This window comes from Anabrus simplex, chromosome 1 (assembly GCF_040414725.1).
Source record: "Anabrus simplex isolate iqAnaSimp1 chromosome 1, ASM4041472v1, whole genome shotgun sequence".
Classification (NCBI taxonomy): domain Eukaryota; kingdom Metazoa; phylum Arthropoda; class Insecta; order Orthoptera; family Tettigoniidae; genus Anabrus; species Anabrus simplex.
In genome coordinates this window covers 1106817349-1106841372 of record NC_090265.1, presented here as the reverse complement: position 1 = coordinate 1106841372, position 24024 = coordinate 1106817349, and the positions used below count along the sequence as shown (strand labels likewise).

Here is a 24024-nt window from a genome sequence, read left to right as displayed (position 1 = left end):
AGATTTGTGTCAAAAGATAATTTCATCCACAAAACTATGTCGTCGCTGCAGAAACCTCCTATGTGAAATATTTTAGCTTAGAACTTTGGCCGGTGAGGTTCTGTCGTGTAAGGTGCAGTATTGAGCGAATATTGTCAAGGCATTCTCGCTCTTCATAATGTATGCGGGTCAGTATGTCTCCAAAAATGTTATCACACAGGAGGTTTCTTCCCGGCAACGACGAAATATAACCTTACAATGAAATCCTCATGTTCTAATTAGAGTAGCGACGAATGAAAAATTTCCGACAGCCAATTTTGATCCGTAAGTATATAGAGAAATCCTTTTGAACACATTGGTACTAACAGATGAACAGAAGGGAAATACTTACTAATTTCTCCTGGTTCCACCGTGACCTCCAGTGATTCACACTGATAATAACACTCCGGTGGTGGGTGAAGGAACCACCGCTTACTTCCTCTTAGTTGAGCTTGCCACGAGGGTTGTTCCACAACATCGATCTGAAACAATGTTATGTTCATTAGGTTACCGGCTGTCAGCTTAGAAACTATAATTCTTAAAATAAAAATCACCATCACTGCTGAACACCTGAAAAGGTTAATTGCACCCTCTCTTCATAGACAACGAACACTCACATGATAATATAATATTAAAGAACAATACGGCCCCCACCTATGATGACATCTCTGATCTCAAATTAAACTGGCTAAGGTAAGGACTCCACCGAGCCGCTATGTCCAGACGCTAATTGCAAGCAGTTTCAACCCTTCTGCCCAATGGATGAAGGAATGAACATCATAAACAGATTCTCAACTTTTGCTGCTTCCTGAAGACTCAGAGATCCCTTGAGGTTGATGTTGCTAGAAGAAAAGTGGGTTTCAATAAACATGATTCGTTCTGGGCATGACTCTGTGTCAATTCCATATTTAAGTGGGGAAAATTAATTCTCCCTGGGGTGACTGTAGTCTCGTTGTCCAGACAGGCACCATATTGTGAGTGAATGTGGATTACAGGCTTATCACGGAGAGAGTAAGACTTCATTGGTATTTTGCCATCTCCATTTAAGTAGACAAAAGACTTGGACATAAGAATATAAATTTTATTGTGACATATTGACATGTAGTTGTGAAATTGTGCTAGATATACAACCTGTGCCTGAAAAGTTCGTTGAATGGTCTCGTGAAATAAAGACAACGTAAGCTACACACAAAACTATTTTACTGACCTTCAAAGTAATCTCCGTCAGCTAAAACACACTTTTGACATCGACTGTAGAGCTGCTGGAAGCTAGCAGCAAACGCTTGTTTTTAGAATCTCTTGGAGAACCCTTGTCACGCGTTGTTGGATACCTGCTACACTGTCGAAACGGTGGCCTTTCAGCGCTAGTTTAATACGCGGGAACAAGAAAAAAATCTACCGGCGACAACTCCGGAGAATACGAAGGGTGTGGAAGAACAGTCACCTGGCGTTCAGCAAGAAACTGGTTAACGCGGATCGCGGTGTGTGGACAGGCATTTTCGTGGAGGAGTTTCCACTCTCCACTCCGGTACAGTTCAGGCCGAACCCGTCTGATGCGTTGCAGTAGCCGTTTCCAAACTCCCTCGTAGAATTCCGCGTTGACAGGTGTACCCTGGGGTAAAATTCATGATGAATGACACCATACTGTCGAAAAATGCGATCAGCATTGTCTTAATCTTGGACTTTGTGCGCCGACTTTCCTTGGGGGGGGGGGCGGAGAAGACGCTGAACACCACGCCATTGACTGTCTCTTGGTCTCCGGATCATACTGGTATCACCACGACTCGTCTTCAGTAATGGTGGTTTTCAACACCTGAGGATTTTGGTCACATACGTCAATGAAATATCCCGACGTTTCCATCCCAGTTTGATTCTGCTCGTCTGTCAGGTTGTGCGATACAAACCGGGCACTAATCTTCCGCTTTTTTCAAATGTTCGTGAAGAATGGTCCTTACACTGTCCTTGCCTACACCCACTCACCCACTTCATCTGCTATCATTCGTATGGACAATCGCCAATCATTCGCAAGCATCTGTCGCAGTCGTTCGATGTTGTCTGGAGATGTGCTTGTGGTTGGTCGACCCGAACGTGCCTCGCCCTCAACACCTTCCTTTCCATCTCGAAAGCATTTAAACCAGTCCAAAACGCACTTTTTACTCACGGCTTGAGCGTGGTAAACTTGCACTAACATTGCGTGTGTTTCCGTTGCCGTTTCGCCTAGGTGGAAGCAAAACTTCATATTAACGCGTTGCTCCGTTTTGCACTCCATTGTGCAATGACACGAGTCCTCATACTGACTCCGTGCGATATGTTGCAGCGTTTAATTCCGTTTAACTGTGTTGAGTTGACCGATAGAGGGCACTTGGTGTCATGTCTCGCAATGCGTATGTGCGAATGCATCGTCCGAACTAGCACGGTGTACAATCTAGGCGACCATTCACCGAACTTTCCAGACACAGGTTGCATTTACCTATATATTTTATACATGTTTTACCATACTTTAAGTAAATATATGTAATTAAATAAATAAGAGTAAATAAATAAACTTCAAATGTTGGAAAGCAACCATCGGCATGAAAAGTGGGAAGATATTTCTTAACGAGCCGCGTCAGAAAACGACTGCAATACTATTTAAGGATCAAGTTAAGACTTACTGTATAGTAACACTCTTCACAAGATACACAACTGCAAACAAGCACTTAAATAGAATAGGAATTCTGAAGAGAAGCCTAGAACTAGATTATGCGAGGGGATAGAAAGGTAATTGAATACGCAGTAATTACTGGGGCCATATACTCTAGTAAAGAATACAGGAATAATGGACTGGACTAAATTTCTAACAGTGTAGTATAATAATATATAAGAGGCTGTGGTACATTTAGAGCAATGCTGAGGAGCTATATTTTGCACTGAGATAAGTACTTAAGACATCAGCAAGAAAGAAAATGTATAAGCTAACCGTGGTTTTCGTAATGATCATTATCGTGTTCTTCGAGAACATGATACAATGGCGAAGTTATTCACGTATAAATGTGACCTATCGTTATTTCTGTGACAGCCAAGAGAACTATGTATCAATACACTTCACCAAGAAAGTCCATTTGAATACAAATACAATTCCGTTGCTGAGCACTTTTTTGTGAATATAGTTTAATCTTTGTTATATTCAGTCACGGAGGCTCCCGGCGACATGAAATTCCAATAGATAAATATAAAAAGAACATCAGATAACACTCGTATGATAAATCAATGTCAAGTGTTCTCAGTGTATTCTCGTGACATTGATTTCTTGCAGGTCAGCTTTGAGAATGATGACGAGCGATTTGAATTTTTATAAAGACAAGTAAAGACAAGAAGTAACTGCAATACATGCCATTTTAATAACACAAAAGATAGGAGGAAACTAATAATAATAATTTCGTGTGGCTATTTCTAGCCGAATGCAGCCCTTTTAAGGCAGACCCTCCGATGAGGGTGGGCGGCATCTTCCATTTGTAGGTAAGTGCGTGTTATTGTGGTGGAGGATAGTGTTATATGTGGTGTGTGAGTTGCAAGGATGTTGAGGACAGCACAAATACCCAGCCCCCGGGCCATTGGAATTAACCAATTAAGGTTAAAATCCCCGACCCGGCCGGGAATCAAACCCGGGACCCTCTGAACCGAAGGCCAGTACGTTGACCATTCAGCCAACGAGTCGGACAGGAGGAAACCGAAAGAGATAAATAAACTGATAGAAATAAACAAATTGAAGAAATAGTGGAAGGAAGCACATGAATACTTCACCTTCGTTCAGTAAATCAGGGGCCTTAACTGTCAATGCACTGGACTCCTTAAACCTCATATCGATTGTTACTGCGATTTATGAGAATATACTGAAAGTAATTTTCTTTGTTTATGAGACCGGCTATGCAGCGTATTCACTTTCCGTTTTCAAGGTTATGAGTTGAAATTCCAGTGCTGTCAGACACTAAGGAATTGAAGAGTGTGCTTGGTTTTACTTGCAAATTAAAGAACTCGTTTTCAGGTCAAAATTCACGATGTTCAGTGAAAATACAATATATCGTTTTATTACCTTGGTATTTTTTTTTGTTATTTGAAAATGTCTCTTAGAACATAGTTTATAAAACCAAGGTATTTACTTTGAAAATAACATAATATTCGCTGGAATTAATAACGATAATGTTGAACATGTATGATAAATTCAGATATGAGATACTTTTCCAAATACAGGAATAATAGACTGGAGTATTCCGAACAGTGTAGTGCAATAAGCCAACAGGTTGTGGTGCATCCGGAGCAATGCTGACTGCTTTAGCTGTGGCTGGATGTACATCAGCTTGAGTATTTCTTTCCACTTATTAGTAGTAACTAACCCAGCCATTAGCAAGTGTGAATTGTTTATTTATAACTAATACGTGGTTTTGGCCCGTCCACGTGCCCATCATAATACTTTCAGTGGCTGACACAACTTTTATAAAGTACATTTTTCGAGTAAGTTGGTATTATCCTTGAGAATAGTTTCATAGCTCATATTATACCAATACAATCTGTCTCACCCTTGGAAACAATTTTAATTTTGCCTACAGGGTGGACAACCTAAACCTTGCACCCCAAATATTACTGAAATGTAAGGTACTACTTTGGTGCTGTGTAACCGAGGGCTCGTAATTGTATCCCGTACATAGATTTTAACGATTAAAAATGAATGTTTATTCTAGAAAGTTACATTTTTTTTTCAAATAGAAAAATGCCCATTTACATTACCAGTTTCTTTTCTTTGTTTAAAATTTACTTTACGTCGCTCAGATGGTGGCGATGGGATAGTAAAGGGTCAGGAGTGGGAAGGAAGCGACCTTGGCGTTAATTAAAGTACACCCCAGTCTTTGCCTGATGTGAAAATGGAAAATCACGGAAAACTAACTTCAGGGCTTCCGACACTGGGATTAGAGCCTACTATCTACCCAAGTCTAGATGACAGCTACGTGACCTAAACCATGAGGCCACTCCTTGGTATTAACAAAGTAAAACTATAGTAAATTAATATGTATAAACAATGTTTTTTTGAGGATTCTAGTACAAGTAGTTTACGAGTTATCGTAGTTTCAAAACTGTACATATCGTTGGTTGTCTACTTAATGTACCATCACTGACTTAAGAAAAACGTGACTAAGCAAATTATTATTTGGATTCCGAAGAAGAGAGAAAATTGGTCTCCAAATGTTATTCTAAAAATGACGACCACTAGCTTCCATACAGAGTCCAAACCGTCATATAAAGACTGATGCACACGAGTAGAAGGACAAAGTACGTTCTAGAGCAATGGGCGCTGCGTCAGTATTTCCCACGATTTTATCAGTAGTGTAGTTGTATCGATTCGGATACAGTGAACTAGTAGTGCACCTATGTGGTTCCTTACCCGGGTTCAATGACCTCTCGGTTAGGTTAAGATGCGGAATAACGTCACAACCGCGCGTACGGGAACAATCCTAAGCTCGCAGACTCCATTGGAGGGGACCAATTGGTCAGATAATGATTTGGGTTGCTTTTGAACCCTAGGTGAGTTTATGACGTCATATCGTTATGAACGAGTGTAATGCTAACCTCATTGGCCAACGGGTTCTTTGACCCCTAATTGAGGTAATGACGTCATACCCATACGTACGAGGGCAATGCTAACCTCACGGGCTTCTTTGGAGGAGTCGAATTGGTCGGGCGCCCTTGGATGAGCCAAATCAGTTTGATGACCTTCAGATAAGGTTAAGACGCCATTATGACTTGTTAACCTAACCTTGCCCACGAACGCTAACCTAAAGTCACACAGGCTCTTTATCGGCTCACCTTGGAGGAGTCGAATTGGTTAGGTGACTTGTAGTTGAGGTTATGACGCCCTGATGACGTGTTAACCTAACCTCGCTACGAGGGACACTAAACTAACCTCAAGCTCTTTACGGGTCGCCCTTGGAGGAGTCGAACTGGTGAGGCGACTTGTAAGTGTAGTTAATGTATTAACCTCACCTTGGCCACGAACGGTAAATTAACCTCACACAGACTTTGAATGGTTTAAGGAAAGCTGCCATGTCTTCTGCAACCTAATAACTGAAGCCATCTAAATTCTGGAGGACATTATGATTTCGCAACAGCGCAACAATTTGATCATACTGCTTAAAAACAGATTGTAACATCGTATAGAGACTATTCCACCTCGGCATTATTTCTTGCTGTACCGTTGTTTGAAGCCGGGCAGCAAGACCGCTATTTTTCAGATACCTCACTACTGCATTTGTGGCGTTTATTGTGTTTGCAGATACTAGAGCATCTTCCACAAGAAATCTCGTTTCGTCGAATACGTGCGGAAGTGCTGTATTTATGCAGTGAACAGCACAAGGCAGACGTCTATGTTCTTCGAAAGCTTTCTTTATGTTTGAACCCTGATCTGTTACAAAAAATAAAAACATGTCCTCTACTTTCGTGAACTTCCTCATTTATACTTGCACTTGCTTTCTTTGTACTTGGAAATGTTGTAGTAAAAAGAAGCACATTACTGATCAGCTTCCACTCTCTGTCTATATGCTGCGTAGTCAACGTCAGATATGGGTTTGGTTGTACTGGTCAGTCCACATATCAACAGTAGCAGAGCAACATTTGTCGTGTATAGCAGAAATAATCAGCAGCATAGTCTAGAGAGATAACAGAGTGAGAGAGAGAGAGCATGTTAGTAAACAAACATGCATAACCATGTCCACGTGATCACTGCATGTCAAAACAGCATGACCATGGTATGAATTATGCTTAATCTCGTTATCTTGTTCCACGCTTTAGACATAGCTGTCCCAGTTAACTAAAGTTTCCAGTGTGTTCTGAACACAATGATTTTTTCTCTGACTGATGCAAAGAATATTGTAGGGCGCTACAAGTCTCTAGAGTTCAAATCTATAAGATCTTAAGTTAAAGTCTAAAATTGAGTGTTCTAAACGCCAGCGTATTTAACGCCACAGCCGCTCGGATCACAGAACTTAAAGTACATCCTATATCGTCTCCATCTTGTCTAGTTAGGTTAAGCTTCTACACTTGGAAATCAAAGTTGAGTTCTGTAAGGTTAATTGCCTTGTACAGTTATGCATGGGAAAGGGAACGAACTCGGGTTCCGTAAGGTTACACCGGCACACGTTAGGTTATAACGCCATGCACACTTAGCCAGAAGTTCGCATTTCAAATCGCCCACGCTGTGACGTCACAACTCAGTCAGAAGAAGGCCTGTGCGTTATGTTTTGACGTTATGTAATGATAAGGATACACACTTAGCTAACAGTTTGCATTTTAAATCGCCCACGCTGTGACGTTTCAACTCCCTCACACCTCAAAGGGGAGACGTTCTTCATCCTACATTGTCTTAAAATGGCGACGATTAAAAAACATTTGATAAGTACATTTTAAATTTAAAAAAAATTATTGCGTAATTATTTTAAATATTATACAAACTACCGGTTTTACTACAATCCTCGCTATGTTATCGATAAGGTTGCTGTACTCCTTAACAACTTACTGTTCTGTACACGATTTTACACGTCAAGAGCGATTTACGCAGTGAAAGTAACTTAAATACGTTTTTATAATTGGTTTTACGTCACACAAACTATGGGATAGGAAAGGCCTAGGAGTAGGAAGGAAGTGGCTGTGGCCTTAATTAAATTGCAGCCCCAGCATTTTCCTGGTGTAAAAATGGGAAACCACGGAAAACCATCTTCAGGGCTGTCGACAGTGTGTTTCGAACTCACTGTCTCCTGGATGCAAGCTCACAGCTGCGCGGCTCTAACCGCACGGCCATCTCGCCCGGTACAGTTACCTGTTGTTTCTTGTGTGTGTGTGTGTGTGTGTGTGTGTGTGTGTGTGTGTGTGTGTGTGTAATAAGAATTCATAAGCAAGTGCAAGTATAATTGAGGAAGTTCACGAAGGTAGAAGACATGTTTCTTGTAACAGATCAGGGTTCAATTGCACAGAAATTGAAAAGAATTGTATTTCTATATCGGTCGTCTCCACAGTAACAATGAAATGTACTCTTTTAATTTTGCGTAATTTCCCTTTTCCTGTCTGTCTGTCTGTCTGTCTGTCTGTCTGTCTGTCTGTCTGTCTTATTGTCGTGCATTGTTCGAACTTGAGACGGATAACCAAGGCAGAACATCATGTACCTGCATATGCAGCCAGTATCACGCGTGAGTGGAACGTGTAAGCTAAAACGCCCGAGTTGGCTCAAATTCGTTCGACAGGCCATGTTCGAAGCGAAGCTTGCTGACTAGAGAGGATGGCTTTGCTTGCTTTACTGACGTTGCAAGCAATGTGGTTTTTCCAGATATACGGAATCCCTTGTTTACATAGAGAAAAGTCCGGGAATTTGGAGGTATAAAAGGGCGAAGGAATGGTTGAGTTATCTGTTAGTTTTGAGCTGAAGTTCACCACGCCACGTGAATCGACGGACAGCGTTATGGCTAAAATTCAAAGCAGTGAATATAAACTAATCAAGAGAGATGGGCTCAGTTCTGATGTTTGGAAGAAGTTCCTGATTGTGGTCACTGCAGATAGTCAGCAGATAGGATACGTTTCCTGTGAAATGGGCAATGCACTGTTAACATATGAGTCCGGTACAACTCAATTAAAAAAAACACGTTTCCAAATTTAATGCTGGCTGTTCTCGCCAAGTATTACAAAGCAAACCATAACTGGCGCGTGTGTTTTCAAGTGTGCCAAAGATTACCGACAGTTTAACACTGTTGTCGGAGAAGTCACAAAATAATTAGGGCAAGAACTGATTCATATCGGTGCCAATTTTGGAAAAGTAGATATTTTTGATGTGTTACCGCATCCTTCCACCATCAGTAGAAACGTCCAAGCAAAGGCAGATGAAATACTAAGTTGTGAGCTCGCATCCGGGAGATAGTGGGTTCAAATCCCACTGTCAACCGCCCTGAAGATGATTTTCCGTCCTTTCCCATTTTCACCCCAGGCAAATACTGGGGCTGTTCCTTAATTAAGGCCACGGCCGCTTCCTTTCCATTCCTAGGCCTTTCCCGTCCCATCGTCGCCATAAGACCTATATGTGTCGGTAAGACGTAAAGCAAAATAGCAAAAAACATTCAAAGAAGCAACCGATGGTCTGGAACATGACACAGCACCAACAGTTCACTTAGTACTCTTGTGGCTTCATAAACTGCGGCAGCACTGCTCAGTCAGTGAATCAGACAGTGAGGTATTTGTCAATGATTGGCTTCTTCATTTTCTGTCACTTAAGTAATATGCATATAGTCATTACATTAATATTACAATGAACCTTGATTTTACTTTCAAGAAATCCTTAAAATAAAAGTCAGAGCTCACAAGCTATTAAGTGGAAAGGTACAGGTCTCAACTGTACACAAAATAGCCGCATCTCTATGCCCTCCGTTTCGTCACCTAAACATGTTAGAAGAAGATGAAAGGAAGCGTGTAATGGACGAAATCAGACGTATCTGTATAACATTTGATATATCAGGTTCGTAAAATAATTCGCTGTGTGTAATTACTTAAGTGATTTTATTACAACGTCCATCAAGAAAAAGAACAAATTCAGTAAATGGATAAGCGACAGCTCAGCTGCTGGCGACGAAATAGGGATGTATTGCAATATGAATGCTGGTGAAGATGATGACGACCTACTGCGATGGTGGAAGGAACACGAAATCAGTCTGCCTACTCTGTCAATAATTGCCAGACATTCGTTGTGCATCCCAGCAATCAGCACAAGTAGCGAAAGAAACTTTAGTAAAGCTGGAATGCTTTAAATGAGTCGTAGGAGTCAACTAGACCAAGACCAAGGCAATGACTTGTTATTCATAAGAATAAGTAATTCGTTTGCAATTAATTTCCAGTTCGGAGCTAGAGTTTGTGCGCTAGAAATAGAAAACATTGAACAAAGAGGAATTTTTAAATTACTGTTGAGGTTTATTTTTAACTTTATATGTTATAATGACTTAAATTGAACAGTTGATTAAAATGTCTTTGGTATAGTTAGTAGTAAAATATTTAACTTATGCATTAATAATGTGTATTTAGTTTCCGTATAAAAGCAGTAAAATATGATAGGCAGGAAGAATACACGTGGCAGCACGTGAAATTCATTAACCATTTCTCCGACAGGAGGGATATTTACTACATTATCCTTTTCCACTCCTATGTCGAGTAGAGTTCGACATTAAAATATTAGACTTGCGCTCCGATGTCAAGCTCCACTCGACATGACAATTTCTCGTACTTTTAGCGCTCGTATGAGGACTGTGTCGTGTTCTGGTATTGTAGAGCTATCTAACGGTCTCTAAGAGAACACGTTTTTCTATTTACAATAGTTCGCGGGAATTGCGATAACTTTTTTAAGCTCTGTTATTCTCGAATATTTATGCAAGCTCACATATGTTGTTGTTTGAATGTAAACATGGCTTATGCTTCGTCTTCACTCACGGAACTGGATATTTTAGAACAGTTAGTGGACAGTGATAGTGACAATGATAAACCAACAACTGACTTGGATGATTTATTAGTGAATAATGTAAGTGAAAGTGAACAAATTGATAGTGATAATGAAACCGGAGGTGGTGATGCTCCTCCATAACCACGGCGCGAGTGGAGAGCTGGCGATCCTGATTTACCTGCATTCTCATTCAATGAAACAATTTGTGGATACTAATCATCAGATAGGAAGAATCCTTCAACACCTAACGGATTTTTTCAACTTATTTTAGTGACGAGTTTTTCAAGCAAATTGCCGACGAGAGGAACAGATATGCTAAAGTCAAAATTCAGAAAGTGAGAAAACGCGGTCTCCACCCAGAAAACTGTTTTGAAAAGTACCACACAGTGAAAACATACAAGGATTAATGTATTTTGTGTGTCTAATTGTACACTGACTGACAGAGCAAATGCACCACCAAGAAGGAGTGGTCAGAACTTTATGCCAATTGCAGGTTAGACTGACGTCATTAAGGTATGCTCATGATATGAAATGCGCCGCTGTGCTGCGCACGTAGCGAACGATAAATGGGACACGGCGTTGGCGAATGGCCCACTTCGTACCGTGATTTCTCAGCCGACAGTCATTGTAGAACGTGTTGTCATGTGCCACAGGACACGTGTATAGCTAAGAATGCCAGGCCGCCGTCAACGGAGGCATTTCCAGCAGACAGACGACTTTACGAGGGGTATGGTGATCGGGCTGAGAAGGGCAGGTTGGTCGCTTCGTCAAATCGCAGCCGATACCCATAGGGATGTGTCCACGGTGCAGCGCCTGTGGCGAAGATGGTTGGCGCAGGGACATGTGGCACGTGCGAGGGGTCCAGGCGCAGCCCGAGTGACGTCAGCACGCGAGGATCGGCGCATCCGCCGCCAAGCGGTGGCAGCCCCGCACGCCACGTCAACCGCCATTCTTCAGCATGTGCAAGACACCCTGGCTGTTCCAGTATCGACCAGAACAATTTCCCGTCGATTGGTTGAAGGAGGCCTGCACTCCCGGCTTCCGCTCAGAAGACTACCATTGACTCCACAGCATAGACGTACACGCCTGGCATGGTGGCGGGCTAGAGCGACTTGGATGAGGGAATGGCGGAACGTCGTGTTCTCCGATGAGTCACGCTTCTGTTCTGTCAGTGATAGTCACCGCAGACGAGTGTGGCGTCGGCGTGGAGAAAGGTCAAATCCGGCAGTAACTGTGGAGCGCCCTACCGCTAGACAACGCGGCATCATGGTTTGGGGCGCTATTGCGTATGATTCCACGTCACCTCTAGTGCGTATTCAAGGCACGTTAAATGCCCACCGCTACGTGCAGCATGTGCTGCGGCCGGTGGCACTCCCGTACCTTCAGAGGCTGCCCAATGCTCTGTTTCAGCAGGATAATGCCCGCCCACACACTGCTCGCATCTCCCAACAGGCTCTACGAGGTGTACAGATGCTTCCGTGGCCAGCGTACTCTCCGGATCTCTCACCAATCGAACACGTGTGGGATCTCATTGGACGCCGTTTGCAAACTCTGCCCCAGCCTCGTACGGACGACCAACTGTGGCAAATGGTTGACAGAAAATGGAGAACCATCCCTCAGGACACCATCCGCACTCTTATTGACTCTGTAACTCGACGTGTTTCTGCGTGCATCGCCGCTCGCGGTGGTCCTACATCCTACTGAGTCGATGCCGTGCGCATTGTGTAACCTGCATATCGGTTTGACATAAACATCAATTATTCGTCCGTGCCGTTTCTGTTTTTTCCCCAACTTTCATCCCTTTCGAACCACTCCTTCCTGGTGTTGCATTTGCTCTGTCAGTCAGTGTAAATATATCCATGTAACATACTTATATTTTGTGTTAGATTCTTTTGCATTGTTCAAATTACAACTGTTCATAGTGCAGAAATTAATTAGGAGTGGAGCAGGAAGCATACGCTAAGGGTAATGAAGTTCAAAATGTTATTGTCCAGTATTGCTTACCTAAATATACAAGGCCGCCCGAGTTCATTCTAAAACTTCGAGTTTAACTATTGACAGTTACATGCCCAGTCATAAGTCCACCATTGAGGGAAAAGCGAATGTTATGATAGATAAAGGTGCGCGAGACAAACAGCAGAGTACGGCTAAACAAGAATGAAGGGAAGCGAGCACTTCTACCTGTGCCTGAGACAGCGCGTGAAGGAGCGAGTATGAAGGGGCAAGTTCCATCGAACACAGCTCGCCTCGCCTTTGAGAAGCTAGGATCGGTCATACCTTACTCGCCAAATATGAACCCAGCATGGAGCGTGTTTTGCACGACACTATTATGTATGTATGTATGTATGCGCATCACGAGAAAACAGCTGAACAGAATTTAAAGATAAATCACTTTATTCATGCTGAGTGAAATGGTAGTTTGCCGGGCTGAGTGGCTCATACGGTTGAGGAGCTGGCCTTCTGCAACCAATTTGGCGGGCCGATCGTGACTTAGTCCGGTGGTATTTGAAGGTGCTCAAATACGTCAGCCTCGTGTCGGTAGATTTACTGGCACCTAAAAGAAATCCATCAGGATAAAATTCCGTCACTTCGGCTTCTCCGAATGCCATAAAAGTAGTTAGAGGGACGTAAATCTAATAATATTATTATTGAAATGGTAGTTTAGGTGAAGGCCTAAAGTTTAATTCTCAAATATATATGTTATTATTTGTCCTATCGATAAATACTACATAACTAAGGTTATATAGAATTAAATTTTCGATTTATGTTTTATATATTTTTACCGTCCCGGCTATTATAACAGAGATATTCATGAATTTGTATTTTTGTTGCTAAGTCCATATCAACGCCGAGCCACGAGAAAAGGGTGAACAGAATTTAATTAAAATCGAGTAGGGGTTTAAGAAACTGCAGTCCAGGCAATAAATAATTTTATTCACCCGGGATAAAGGTAGCTTAGGGGAATGTGCCTAAAATGTAATTTTAAATACCTATGCTATTGGTCCTATCCATTGTACTACACAGCAAAAGCTGTAGAGAATACAATTCCCGATCATTTATGTTTTATTCAGTTTTACCGTACCAACTATGAAAACAATGGTTATTCAGAGTCGGAAGAAAAATAAATGTGAAGGCCAACAATATCGAAAGCTCATAAAATTGTTCAACAATAACATTACATTGACCATTGTTTGTCTCTTATGCTGCCACTGATCTCCAATAGATGGGGTCACTGCTGCATACCGAGTATAACAGCCTGCCTGAATATAGGCGGGAAATAGCTGGGGAGAGAGGTAACCTTCTTCTTTAACATGCCATTCCTCAGGCTCATACGTTTTCTGATACTGCTGGTACGTAACACCCTGGTTCATCATAGTATTATATCTATTGGATCCCTACTCTGACGCGCTGTTTGGAAAGATAAGTATGCACGCTTAAAGGAGTAATGGCAGATGCTCACTTATGACCTGGTCTAGAATTACAATTTCGGCCTATTCACAATATAGTACCACAATTTACTAAATAACTCAAAATTCAACCCTGAAAAGAGCGGATTCTTAACAAAAGCTACTTTCTCTCCACTTTTACTAAATTCTACATTCTTTTAATTCCAAAAAGCATCAAGGAGTGGGTTTCTCCTCTGGCTTGGAGGAAATATTTGCCAGCAAGTCAGATAGTTTTCCCCCGCCAGTGCAATGAATTGATATTTTTGGACTCATCACGTAGTCATATTATGCAGATGAAAATAAGGGCATAGTCTTGAATCTGGGACTCTACACTATTCGACCTCTCCCCGACGAAATTAAAGTGCTCATGGCTCACGGCTGTTTGCGGGCTGGTCATTCCAGCTCTGAAACTTTTGATTGTTAGACTGTTCTTTAAAAGTGACAAAACGTGTGGTATTTCATTTGATCGAGTATCTCACACGATAGCATTGCCTTTAATCGTGACATTTCTATTGGAGTCATTGCAATGACATACGTTGAATTCAGTTGAAAAAAACCACTAAGACACTCCTTGTGAGGATGTAAAAGTGGCAGGTGGAATGTGAGTGTCTGCGATTATAATGAAAACTCCCCAACATGATTGTGATTGATGGTAGGGAAGAGGGCTTACCATTACAATGAATATTTCCTAACCCAGCCTTCAAATAAGGAAAGACGTTTGGTGAATTCCCGCCGTGTTTCTAGCATAACGTTAAGAGCTATGCAATATAATACAAGCTTACTCACTATGTGTACACTACCTAACCTAGAATTCCGTAGACGATGAAGAATTCCGTAGGGAAGCACGGGTACATCAGCTAGTTTGTTATATATAATTATTGTGTGATACCTCATTATTCAGCCAGCGTGAAATTTATAAAGCAGCAAGACACACTATATGTTAGTGACATAGTGTCATATCTCTTACCTAGTTCTGTTACAACTACACATCCACGTCATGGAATATTGTTTCCTTTAACTCTTCGATGTATTGTAACTGGGTCATCGGGATGCTGCAAGATAAATCTTTTAATCACACTCTTTACCTATTTAAATTGCATTTGTCTTCGAGAATATTCACGTTTTCTCAAAGTCACTCTATCAAAGACCATATATTATTCTGCAAATTGTAATGCAGGATCTGGTTAAAGCTGGTTTGAAATGTGTTCAATTTAATGCACGTCATCAGGTACTGCCACCGGATAATGTGCTTCTCAATTCTCTTGAGATCTTTGACAATGTCGCTAAAGAACCGTAAGCCATTATTATTTATATGGGACGACATAAATACGTATATTACTTCTATATATGTAAAACGTCTTCTCGTATGCCTAAGCAGTCGATACGTGGCAAAGCTAATATTATAGCGCTTTTTCGGCAAAACGAGCTCAACATGCGACATGTGTATGACAATCATAACTCTGATATGACATTCAATGACTTTAAACGTATGTGTGCTACATGTTGGTCATCGCAACGTTACGGATTTATAGTTATTGATAAAGAAAGTAATGTTCATTATGGAGAGTGTCGCATGTGCATTAATCATTTTGTAAGCATGAACACAGTGTTACAGACTGCACTCAATCAAAAACCGTCATTATGTCAATAGCCAGCAAAGAGATTACACAACACATAATCCATGCTCGAAACAACATTCAACGTAAATTTAAAGATTAAACATATTCAAGCAGATACTTATTTCCTTTTGAAAACGCAACTCGTTACACCACTAAAAGAATATTTTTCAAATTCTACTTCATCATCCAAGTCTACTACATATTCTGTTTCTATGCAAACATTTGAAGATAAAGAGAAGCAAGAACAAGAATATACTGAAGAGAAGAAGGGAAGCAGGATAAGTAAGAGGTGAAGCAGGATAGGGATGAAGGTGAGGAAGAGTAAGAAGATTTCAACGTCTCTTTACCATATAAAACGTTAAGTTTGCAACTACAGATGCTATTGCTGAAACACCTACTACATGAACACAAGATGTACCTTCTTCTATTGTACTGTGCCGTATTGTATTGTATTGTATTGTCTCCTATTGCATAAAACTAGTTAAAACTTGTTAGTCAATATTACTACTAGTTATTGAAGACTTGGTGTAGGGTAGGATTAAAATTAAAAATCAAACACCACCTGCATAATGTTCCGAAAATACTATTTATTTTAGCGTATGTACATTTTTCTTTCTTCAAATAAAACTGTTTAGCCCTTCTCGCATATAATATTTCTGCCGTCTTCGTTTTGAATGCCACCGGAAACGGCAATCATTGCGATTTCTCCAGCAAATGTAGCATTAGGTGACGTCACACGCTGCATAGCTTTCCGGAGCAAATTTTCAACAGGTACACATCTCAGTTCAGGTTTGTTTTCACAGTTACTAGCACGGACTTCGCGGTCTTTTAAAGCAGCATCGATCATATTAATACCAGGATCAACACGCGCCAAGCGAACATCCAGTTAAAGTGCCAGGACCGCAGTGTTGGTAGGTAGGAAGATGAAGCTCAAAAGGAAGACGATCAATTACTTTATTGATGAGCCGAATCCCAGCACGATTCACCAAAATTTCCCCAGAACGTCTCTTCATGATTTTCTGTGTCTGATTCTCTGCTTACTTCGCATCCGTGGTATGTGTTCATAAGTAAATTCAACTCGTTATTTTTTCGGTCCGTGATACAATGTAATCAGTTGACACGTACGATACTGTATCACAGATGATCTCAGATAAGCTTCGTAATGCGGACTACACTTTTGAAGCTCTGAGTAAACAGTATCCTGCGTCCACTCACGAGGCACTGTCTCCAAATCTTCTTTACAGCATTTGCGGCTATATTCTCTATAAATGCTTTTATGTCTCTCATCTTCATCAACAGTGTTTATTTTTTATTGCAAGCTTAAAACTTTACATTTGCGTTTTCAACTGTGTTACACTTAGTATCAGACAGGAATGCCATGATGCATTTACTCTACAAAAGTTCCTTGTGCACTGTCGGTATTTGAACACTGCAAATTACAAGCTTTTCACCTCCCGGCATGCACTGCGACACAACCAAAGACGTGTATATTGTATAATTGTTTCTCCACCATTCTCCTTGAGAATGGTTTTAAATTATGGACATCGTAATTCATGCATGTCGATAATTTCTTATATTGATGGTAGATGCACAAGTAACCATTCCTTCTTTCGAAACCCTTTACAATAACAAGATTTTGCTCTTGACGAATGAGCGTGCATTGTGATAGCTAGAAAGCTATACGGTATTCCTTTTCCTTCCCACTGCAGTCCTAATTTTTTAACCATGTGTCCGCTTTCTGTCTTCATATGTTTGCAAACAGTAAGGAAAAGGTGGACTAAATACTAAACTGACGAATTTTGGCGCCCACTACCCAGTGCAATTCTACACAGCCACCTCTTTGATCACATATCGGTTCCCGTTCACTTTAAAGCATTGAATATCGACTATTAATATTCGTGTAATGAAGGAAAAATGCACTCTACTCTCTATCACAATATCTCATGTACTACGGAATATATTTTCAGCTATAACGTATATAAAGTCTTGCGTTTATTAGAGTGTGACCTTGAGAACGAACAAGTCTAAACATCCATAATCATGTTGACGTGATCGCTGCATGTCAAAACAGCGTTAGACATAGCTGTTGTTACGTGGTGTTTGTCGTTTTGGCAAAGTACAACCGGTTATTAAATATGTTAAAGAATAAAAAGCAGCACGAAGGCGATAGAATAGATGCAACTTTAAAGAAATGTACGTGCTGTTGTCCACAAAAAACGAAAATCAGTTATGATAACATCGCATCGACTGTAATCAGACTGCCTCACTGTCAGAATAGGACGGTACCAAAAGACTGGTGGAAATATGCGGGACCACAGAAAGACATAAATCGAACATAGAATACGCAAAAATGGTTACAGATTTCCTGAAACATACAGTATTAGCAAGCAGAGTCAGTGAAGCGTTTTCCGACCAAACCAGAGGGTAATCCGATGTAGGTTAAGAATTTAAAGAAACATAAAAGGAATGAGAGGAGGGAACATGAGGCAAAGCTTTGAAAGAGAAAATCAATTTTAACAAGATTATATTTTATCAACTTTTCAAGAACAACAATGGCCTGTTACAAAATTGGATTTTAAAATATCCACAGTTTTGAAATTCGCAGAAACTAGACAGAATCAAATGAGATCAAAAGGGGCTGACTAGATGAGTATAGGTGAGCCTAAAGAAACTCACAAAATTCATGATACACACACTACGACAACCTTTGGCAAGTTAATTACAAAGGTTAAGAACTATAGAGTGATAATATAACCGAAAATAGGCCACACATACAATCATTATCAAAACCCACCAGGCGCAAACACAGAGTAATTTAAGTAACATAGAAATAGTTGAATAAGTAATCGAAGAGTAAGAAAAAGGCAATATGGAGTTTAGAGGTAGACGGACAAGGAAGGGAGGAGAAGGAGGGATCTTCCAGGCTGCTTTAATCGTATTAAAGTCAATAGTGGATGCATGCATTATGCCACCAAAACAAATTAGTTCTTGATGTGTGAGCATTTCTGATGTTTGTACATGATAAAGTTTCATCACCAGAATTTTGAAAATAACTAGATAAAGGAGTATGCAATTTTCCAGCTTACGATCATAGCCTGAAGGCCATGCATTCGTAAACCATGAAGTCTTTAACATCTTGAGAGGAAACACAAGTGTATGTAGATAATATGATTTTTGCTCATCCAGCAATTCGTAGAGTTTTCAAAGTAGCATCGTAAAAATAAATTTTATGACAACGCAACGGACCAGCCGCTTGCGTAGCGTAGCTCTTTCCCCACTCTAAAATACTCACATGAATGTCTGACAGGCGATCAGAGGCAGGAGCAGGCGTATATACTCATGGCGAGGCAAATCCAGAAGTTACGAGAACAGAGTGTACGTCATAGTGACGTAGTGGCGGGTTGAAGGGAGCGGGGGAGAGCAGCACAGTTCGTGGTGAGTCGCGCGAGCATGACGATTATGTAGGAGTTGCACCAATAGAGCGGCGAAGTAGGCAGACGGTAAGGATATATGGACACCATTTGAAGTTGTAGAAAGTGCGTAACACTGTCCTAGTGTCCGGCTCCATGGCTAAATGGTTAGCGTGCTGGCCTTTGACCACAGGAGTCCCGGGTTCGATTCCCGGCAGTGTCGTGAATTTTCACCATAATTGGTTAATTCCGCTGGCACTGGGTCTGGGTGTATGTGTCGTCTTCATCATCATTTCATCCTCATCACGACGCGCGGGTCGCCTACGGCCGTCAAATCAAAAGACGTGCATCTGGCGAACCGAACTTGTCCTTGGGCACTCCCGGCACTAAAAGCCATACGCCATTTCATTTTTACTGTCCTAGTGTTCTAGTGTTCTAGTGTGTTCTGAACGCAAGGATTTTGACTCTGCCTGATGCAAAGAATAATGTAGGCTTTTGTAAGACTCTAGATTTAAAATCTATAAGGTCTAAAGTTAAAATCCGAAACTGAGTGAACCAAATGCTACCGTATTTTACTCCACAGTCACTCGTATCCGAGACCTTAAAGTACACTCCTATATCGTCCGCGTGTTGTCTAGTTAGGTTACACCTCCACACGTTACGTTATAACTCCATGTACCCTTATCCAGCAGTCCGTATTTCAAACCATCCGGGCTGTGACGTCACAACTTCGTTACTCCTTCAAAGAGGGACGGCAAAGATCATGTGTGACGTTCGGTTACCGTTCATGGCTAAGGTTAGGTTAACACACGGGTTAACCACACCTACAGGTCACCTCACAATTTCGGCCTCCAAGCGGACCCGTAAAGAGCCTGTCTGAAGTTGGGGTAATGTTCCTCTTAGTGAGGTTAGGTTAACACGTCGTCATGGTGTCATAAACTCAACTACATGTCACCCAATCGATGGACTCCTCCAAGGGGAGCTGATAGAGAGCCTGTGTAAGGTTAGTTTAGGGTTCGTGCACAAGGTTAGGCTAACACGTCATAGTGACGTCTTAACCTTATCTACAGGTCACCTAACCGATTTGGCTCCATCAAGGGCGCCCGACCAATTCGGCTCCTCCAATGGGGTCCGTGACCTGTTCGACTTGGCTACTCTAAGGGGGCCCATCTGATTCACTCCTCCAAAGTTGTCCGCGAGGTTAGCATTGCCCTCGGACGTAAGGGTATGACGTCATAAACACACCCAGGGGTCAAAAACACCCCAGGTTGGCCAGTGAGGTTAGGATTGCCCTCGTACGTATTGGTATGATTCCATAACCTCACCTAGGGTTCAAAAGTACCCCCAGATAATTCCTTGAGCAATTGGGCCCCTCCAATGGAGTCTGTGAGGTTAGGATTGCTCCCGTATGCAAGGTTATGACAGTATTCCGTGAATTAATCTCACCGAGAGATCATCTATTCCGTGTAAGAGACTACATAGGTACACTACTAGGTAGTTTTGTCGTCCGAATCGACATAGCTACACTGATCAAAAAGATTGGGAAAATCCTGACCCAGCATCCATTGTTTTAGAACATTCTGTTCCTTTCTCCACACGTTATACCATTTCATAAAAAAATGTTAATGCAGGCAGCAGTCATGCAACGTCTTACATCATCTAGTGTAGTCAGGATGTCCTTCCAAACAGTGTAGTTTAGTTTTCCACAGAGAAAGTGATCTAAAGTGGTGAAATCTGGTGAAAGTCAGGCCAAGGTACAGGTGCCGTTGGTCATATCCAATATGTCGTGTACCAAGCGCTGCACAGCCATAACTTCGATGTATGTTTCTCTTAGTCTGCATTGGAAAGTCTTCTAACGTCTATGTAAGTTGGACTGTTAGAAGGTTGAGATATGTTTGAGAATCTGGTTGTCCTTCTACAAGACAAGAGCCTGTTAGCTGACAGGTCACTATTCCTCACCACATATTTAAACTCCATGAATGCTGATGTTCCACCTGACGAAGACAAATGGGATCGCTTACGGACCAGTAGTGCATATTTCGGAGGTTTACTTGGCCACGATTTGTAAATATGATGCTTTATATTATCTTAATGCCCACGAACAAGAGCTAACACGATTCTCAGAATCGTTTCCATGCACCTTTTGATGGAGAGAGTCAAAATACAGATGGAAATTCTGAAGGTGGTAAACGGGTAGTACTCTTGCCTGGTGCATGCCACTTGCTCGTGAGATTGCATGAGAACGAGAGCAGTTATAACATGAATTTCATCCTCTTATCCAGCCACTCGTTTGGTTCGTTAGGTTTTATTTGTGTTAGCCTTCCAGTTTCACGTAATTGCTTGAAGAGGTTCAGAAATATTTTTCGACGTGGGTGACGTCTATCGAGATATCGTTCCGCGTACAGAGCAGAGAACGAACATCCCTCCTCCAGAATTCTCTATACACCATTAACATATCCTGTTTCTTCCATTGTCACAAAATTAACTGACAAGGATGTCGCATTGCTATCGGCGTATGTATCACAGTCTCGTAACTAAGCATTTTAATGGAGCAGACAATTGTCGGAATTGACAATGTTCGAACTACGATAGCTGGTAAACTGCATGTACTAGCATCCTGAAACAAATGAACACCACTTATATTCTAATTTATTCGTTTTCTTTTTATGACGTCCATATGCATTGTTCCAAGTGAAAACATTTACCTCCTAAAATAAATCATTAAGATCTATGTATGGGCTACAATTATGAGCCCTTGGTCACAATTAATTTCTGTGAAAGCAGCACATGTATAGTACTCTCCATTTCACAAATATTTGGGGTGGAAATTTTAGGTAATTCACCCGGTATATACAATGAAATAATGGAAGGCCTTACAATCAATTGGTGATTTCAGATGGACTATTACTGTAAATATTTGTCCGTGAAATTTTGTAGAGTGTATGTGTCGATCCATATCAACATCGTATGACTTGAATATGTTCATGCCCGAGGTTGAGACCCTTGGAAATAATTATTCACGGTTTTTATGCGGGTCCGTTTCAAGGAGACTGGAAATTTTAGCCTTTCCTCATTTTCCTCGATGAGGGGTCCTATGTAGTAAGGAAGGAAAATGCATGGAATGTATGAATATGAACCACTGTATGCCTCAAAATCTATTGCTGTTAGGGCAATGACAGATGAAGAATTGATTGAAGAGAATTGATAAGCGTAAATTAAAGATAATGGAAGCTTACTGTGCCGCGCTGTTGGAACGTATATTTGCATGACGTATTTACGCACTCCTAAAGTATAATGTATTTAAGGTTCACTTTCCTTTACACACTAGCATAGGAAATTAATTCAACGAAAATTGTACTGATGTACTGATGTATTTGGCTGGGAGGCGTGACTGATCTTAAGGTCATTTTGGTGAGACTTTTTTATAACTGAAATTGAAAGGATTTATTTTCCATTTGCTCGCCACCAAGTTATTCCGATGGATTCAAAGAATTTGTCACCGTAGTAATGTTTTGTTTGCCAGTTGTAATTTTACATTTAAATCCCATTTTCTCCCATAATATTTTGCCATATATAACAAAATTTGCATGGTATATATATCGCTGCTATATTAGAGAACCTGCATATGGAATTTTTGATTACAGAATATTTTCATGTATTAAGGAAAGTCTAAAATTTTAGAACGTAAAAATTACACAAATTTTAGCACGATATTTATCTCCTTATATAAATTATGTACAGAAAAATCGATACATAATGCTTTTAAAAGAAGTATTATCTACCTTATTACGAATTTACATTAACATGTCAATTTTCATGAAAAATGGAATTAAAATTCAAAAAATTACTTTTTTGAAAACAATTAATTGTGTATGAAAGAAATGTTCGTGATATCTCTACTTTTATGTAGGTGACGTTTCCACAAAGTTTCGTGAAAATTCATGCATTAGTTAAAAATATATTTTTATCTTCGGAGTGTCGCCTTAAGGAGAATAATGAATAGGAAGAGCATTGGGAGATACGATGTTTTGCAGAAAATACGGTGATAACCAGCAACAGTTAAAACAATCACGTCCCGAGGACGAGGGACTGCCGCCGTTTCAGATGTTGGCTTGCAACTCCTTAGTCTGTACTTTTCGCTTGTCCACGGGGTGATATTTCGCCCATCGTACATTATGAAATACGTTCCATAACTGACGAAGCCTTTGCGAAGTAATATTTTAGAGTAAGCTAGTATTGTCCTTGTGAATGGTTCAACAAAAGAACTGTTACTATATGAATATAACCTGTCTCATCTTTACCAACGATTACGGAGGAAACTTTGGCAGAATTAGCTAAAGAATTTTCGTAGCAATCGAACATCCATACACTACTACTGCAATAACTTACTCTAATCGAATACACTGGACTACTAGTTGCTTTGTAATATTTGTTGAAACTTTAAACGAATTAATTCATTTATTATAACAATGTGTCAAATATGAAAACCGAGGCAATCAACTGGGTATTTCAGTACAATTACTCTAAATATTTGTCCATGAAATTATGTAGAGGTTAAGTGCCGAACCATGTCAGCATCGTTATGACTTGAATTTGCCTGCTGCCATTTCTTGATGGATACAGTACTTTTGTATCCATCTCTTGGCACAGGCCAGAGTAAAGTGTAGCTTCCACCGAAGTCCCAGTCTCATTCATGGCTGTGACAATATGGAAGCTGCTGGGGTATGGGTGGTGCTGAGTAATGGCATTCAGAGCACGGCTAGTGCATCTGAGTGTTATGAAAGGTGTTGCTCATAAGGTTAGTCGTGCTGCAATAGCACTTTCTGACCCAGTGAGGAAGGCAATGGCAACTACCTCACTCCTCGTCTTGCCTAGTACGCCTCATTTTGGTGCTACCATTGGTTTCTGCGGTTTCCTTATAACCGCATAACCTTTGGTGGTGCTATTTGAGGATCCAACCAGCCTCTGGGCTGATGACCTGACAGACAGAGAGACAGATGACTTGAATACAATGTTTGCTTTCAATCCAGAGTTTC

At 40.9% G+C, this 24024-nt stretch overlaps 1 protein-coding gene across 1 annotated transcript in view; it reads right to left on the bottom strand.

Moving 5' to 3' along the window:
• Window positions 1–24024, bottom strand: part of LOC136858162 (uncharacterized) — a 173739-nt gene that overhangs the window by 28233 nt on the left and 121482 nt on the right. Inside the window, exon 4 of the mRNA XM_067137505.2 lies at window positions 371–500. Coding sequence (XP_066993606.2) covers window positions 371–500 — 130 coding nt within the window. The remainder of the gene's footprint in view (window positions 1–370; window positions 501–24024) is intronic.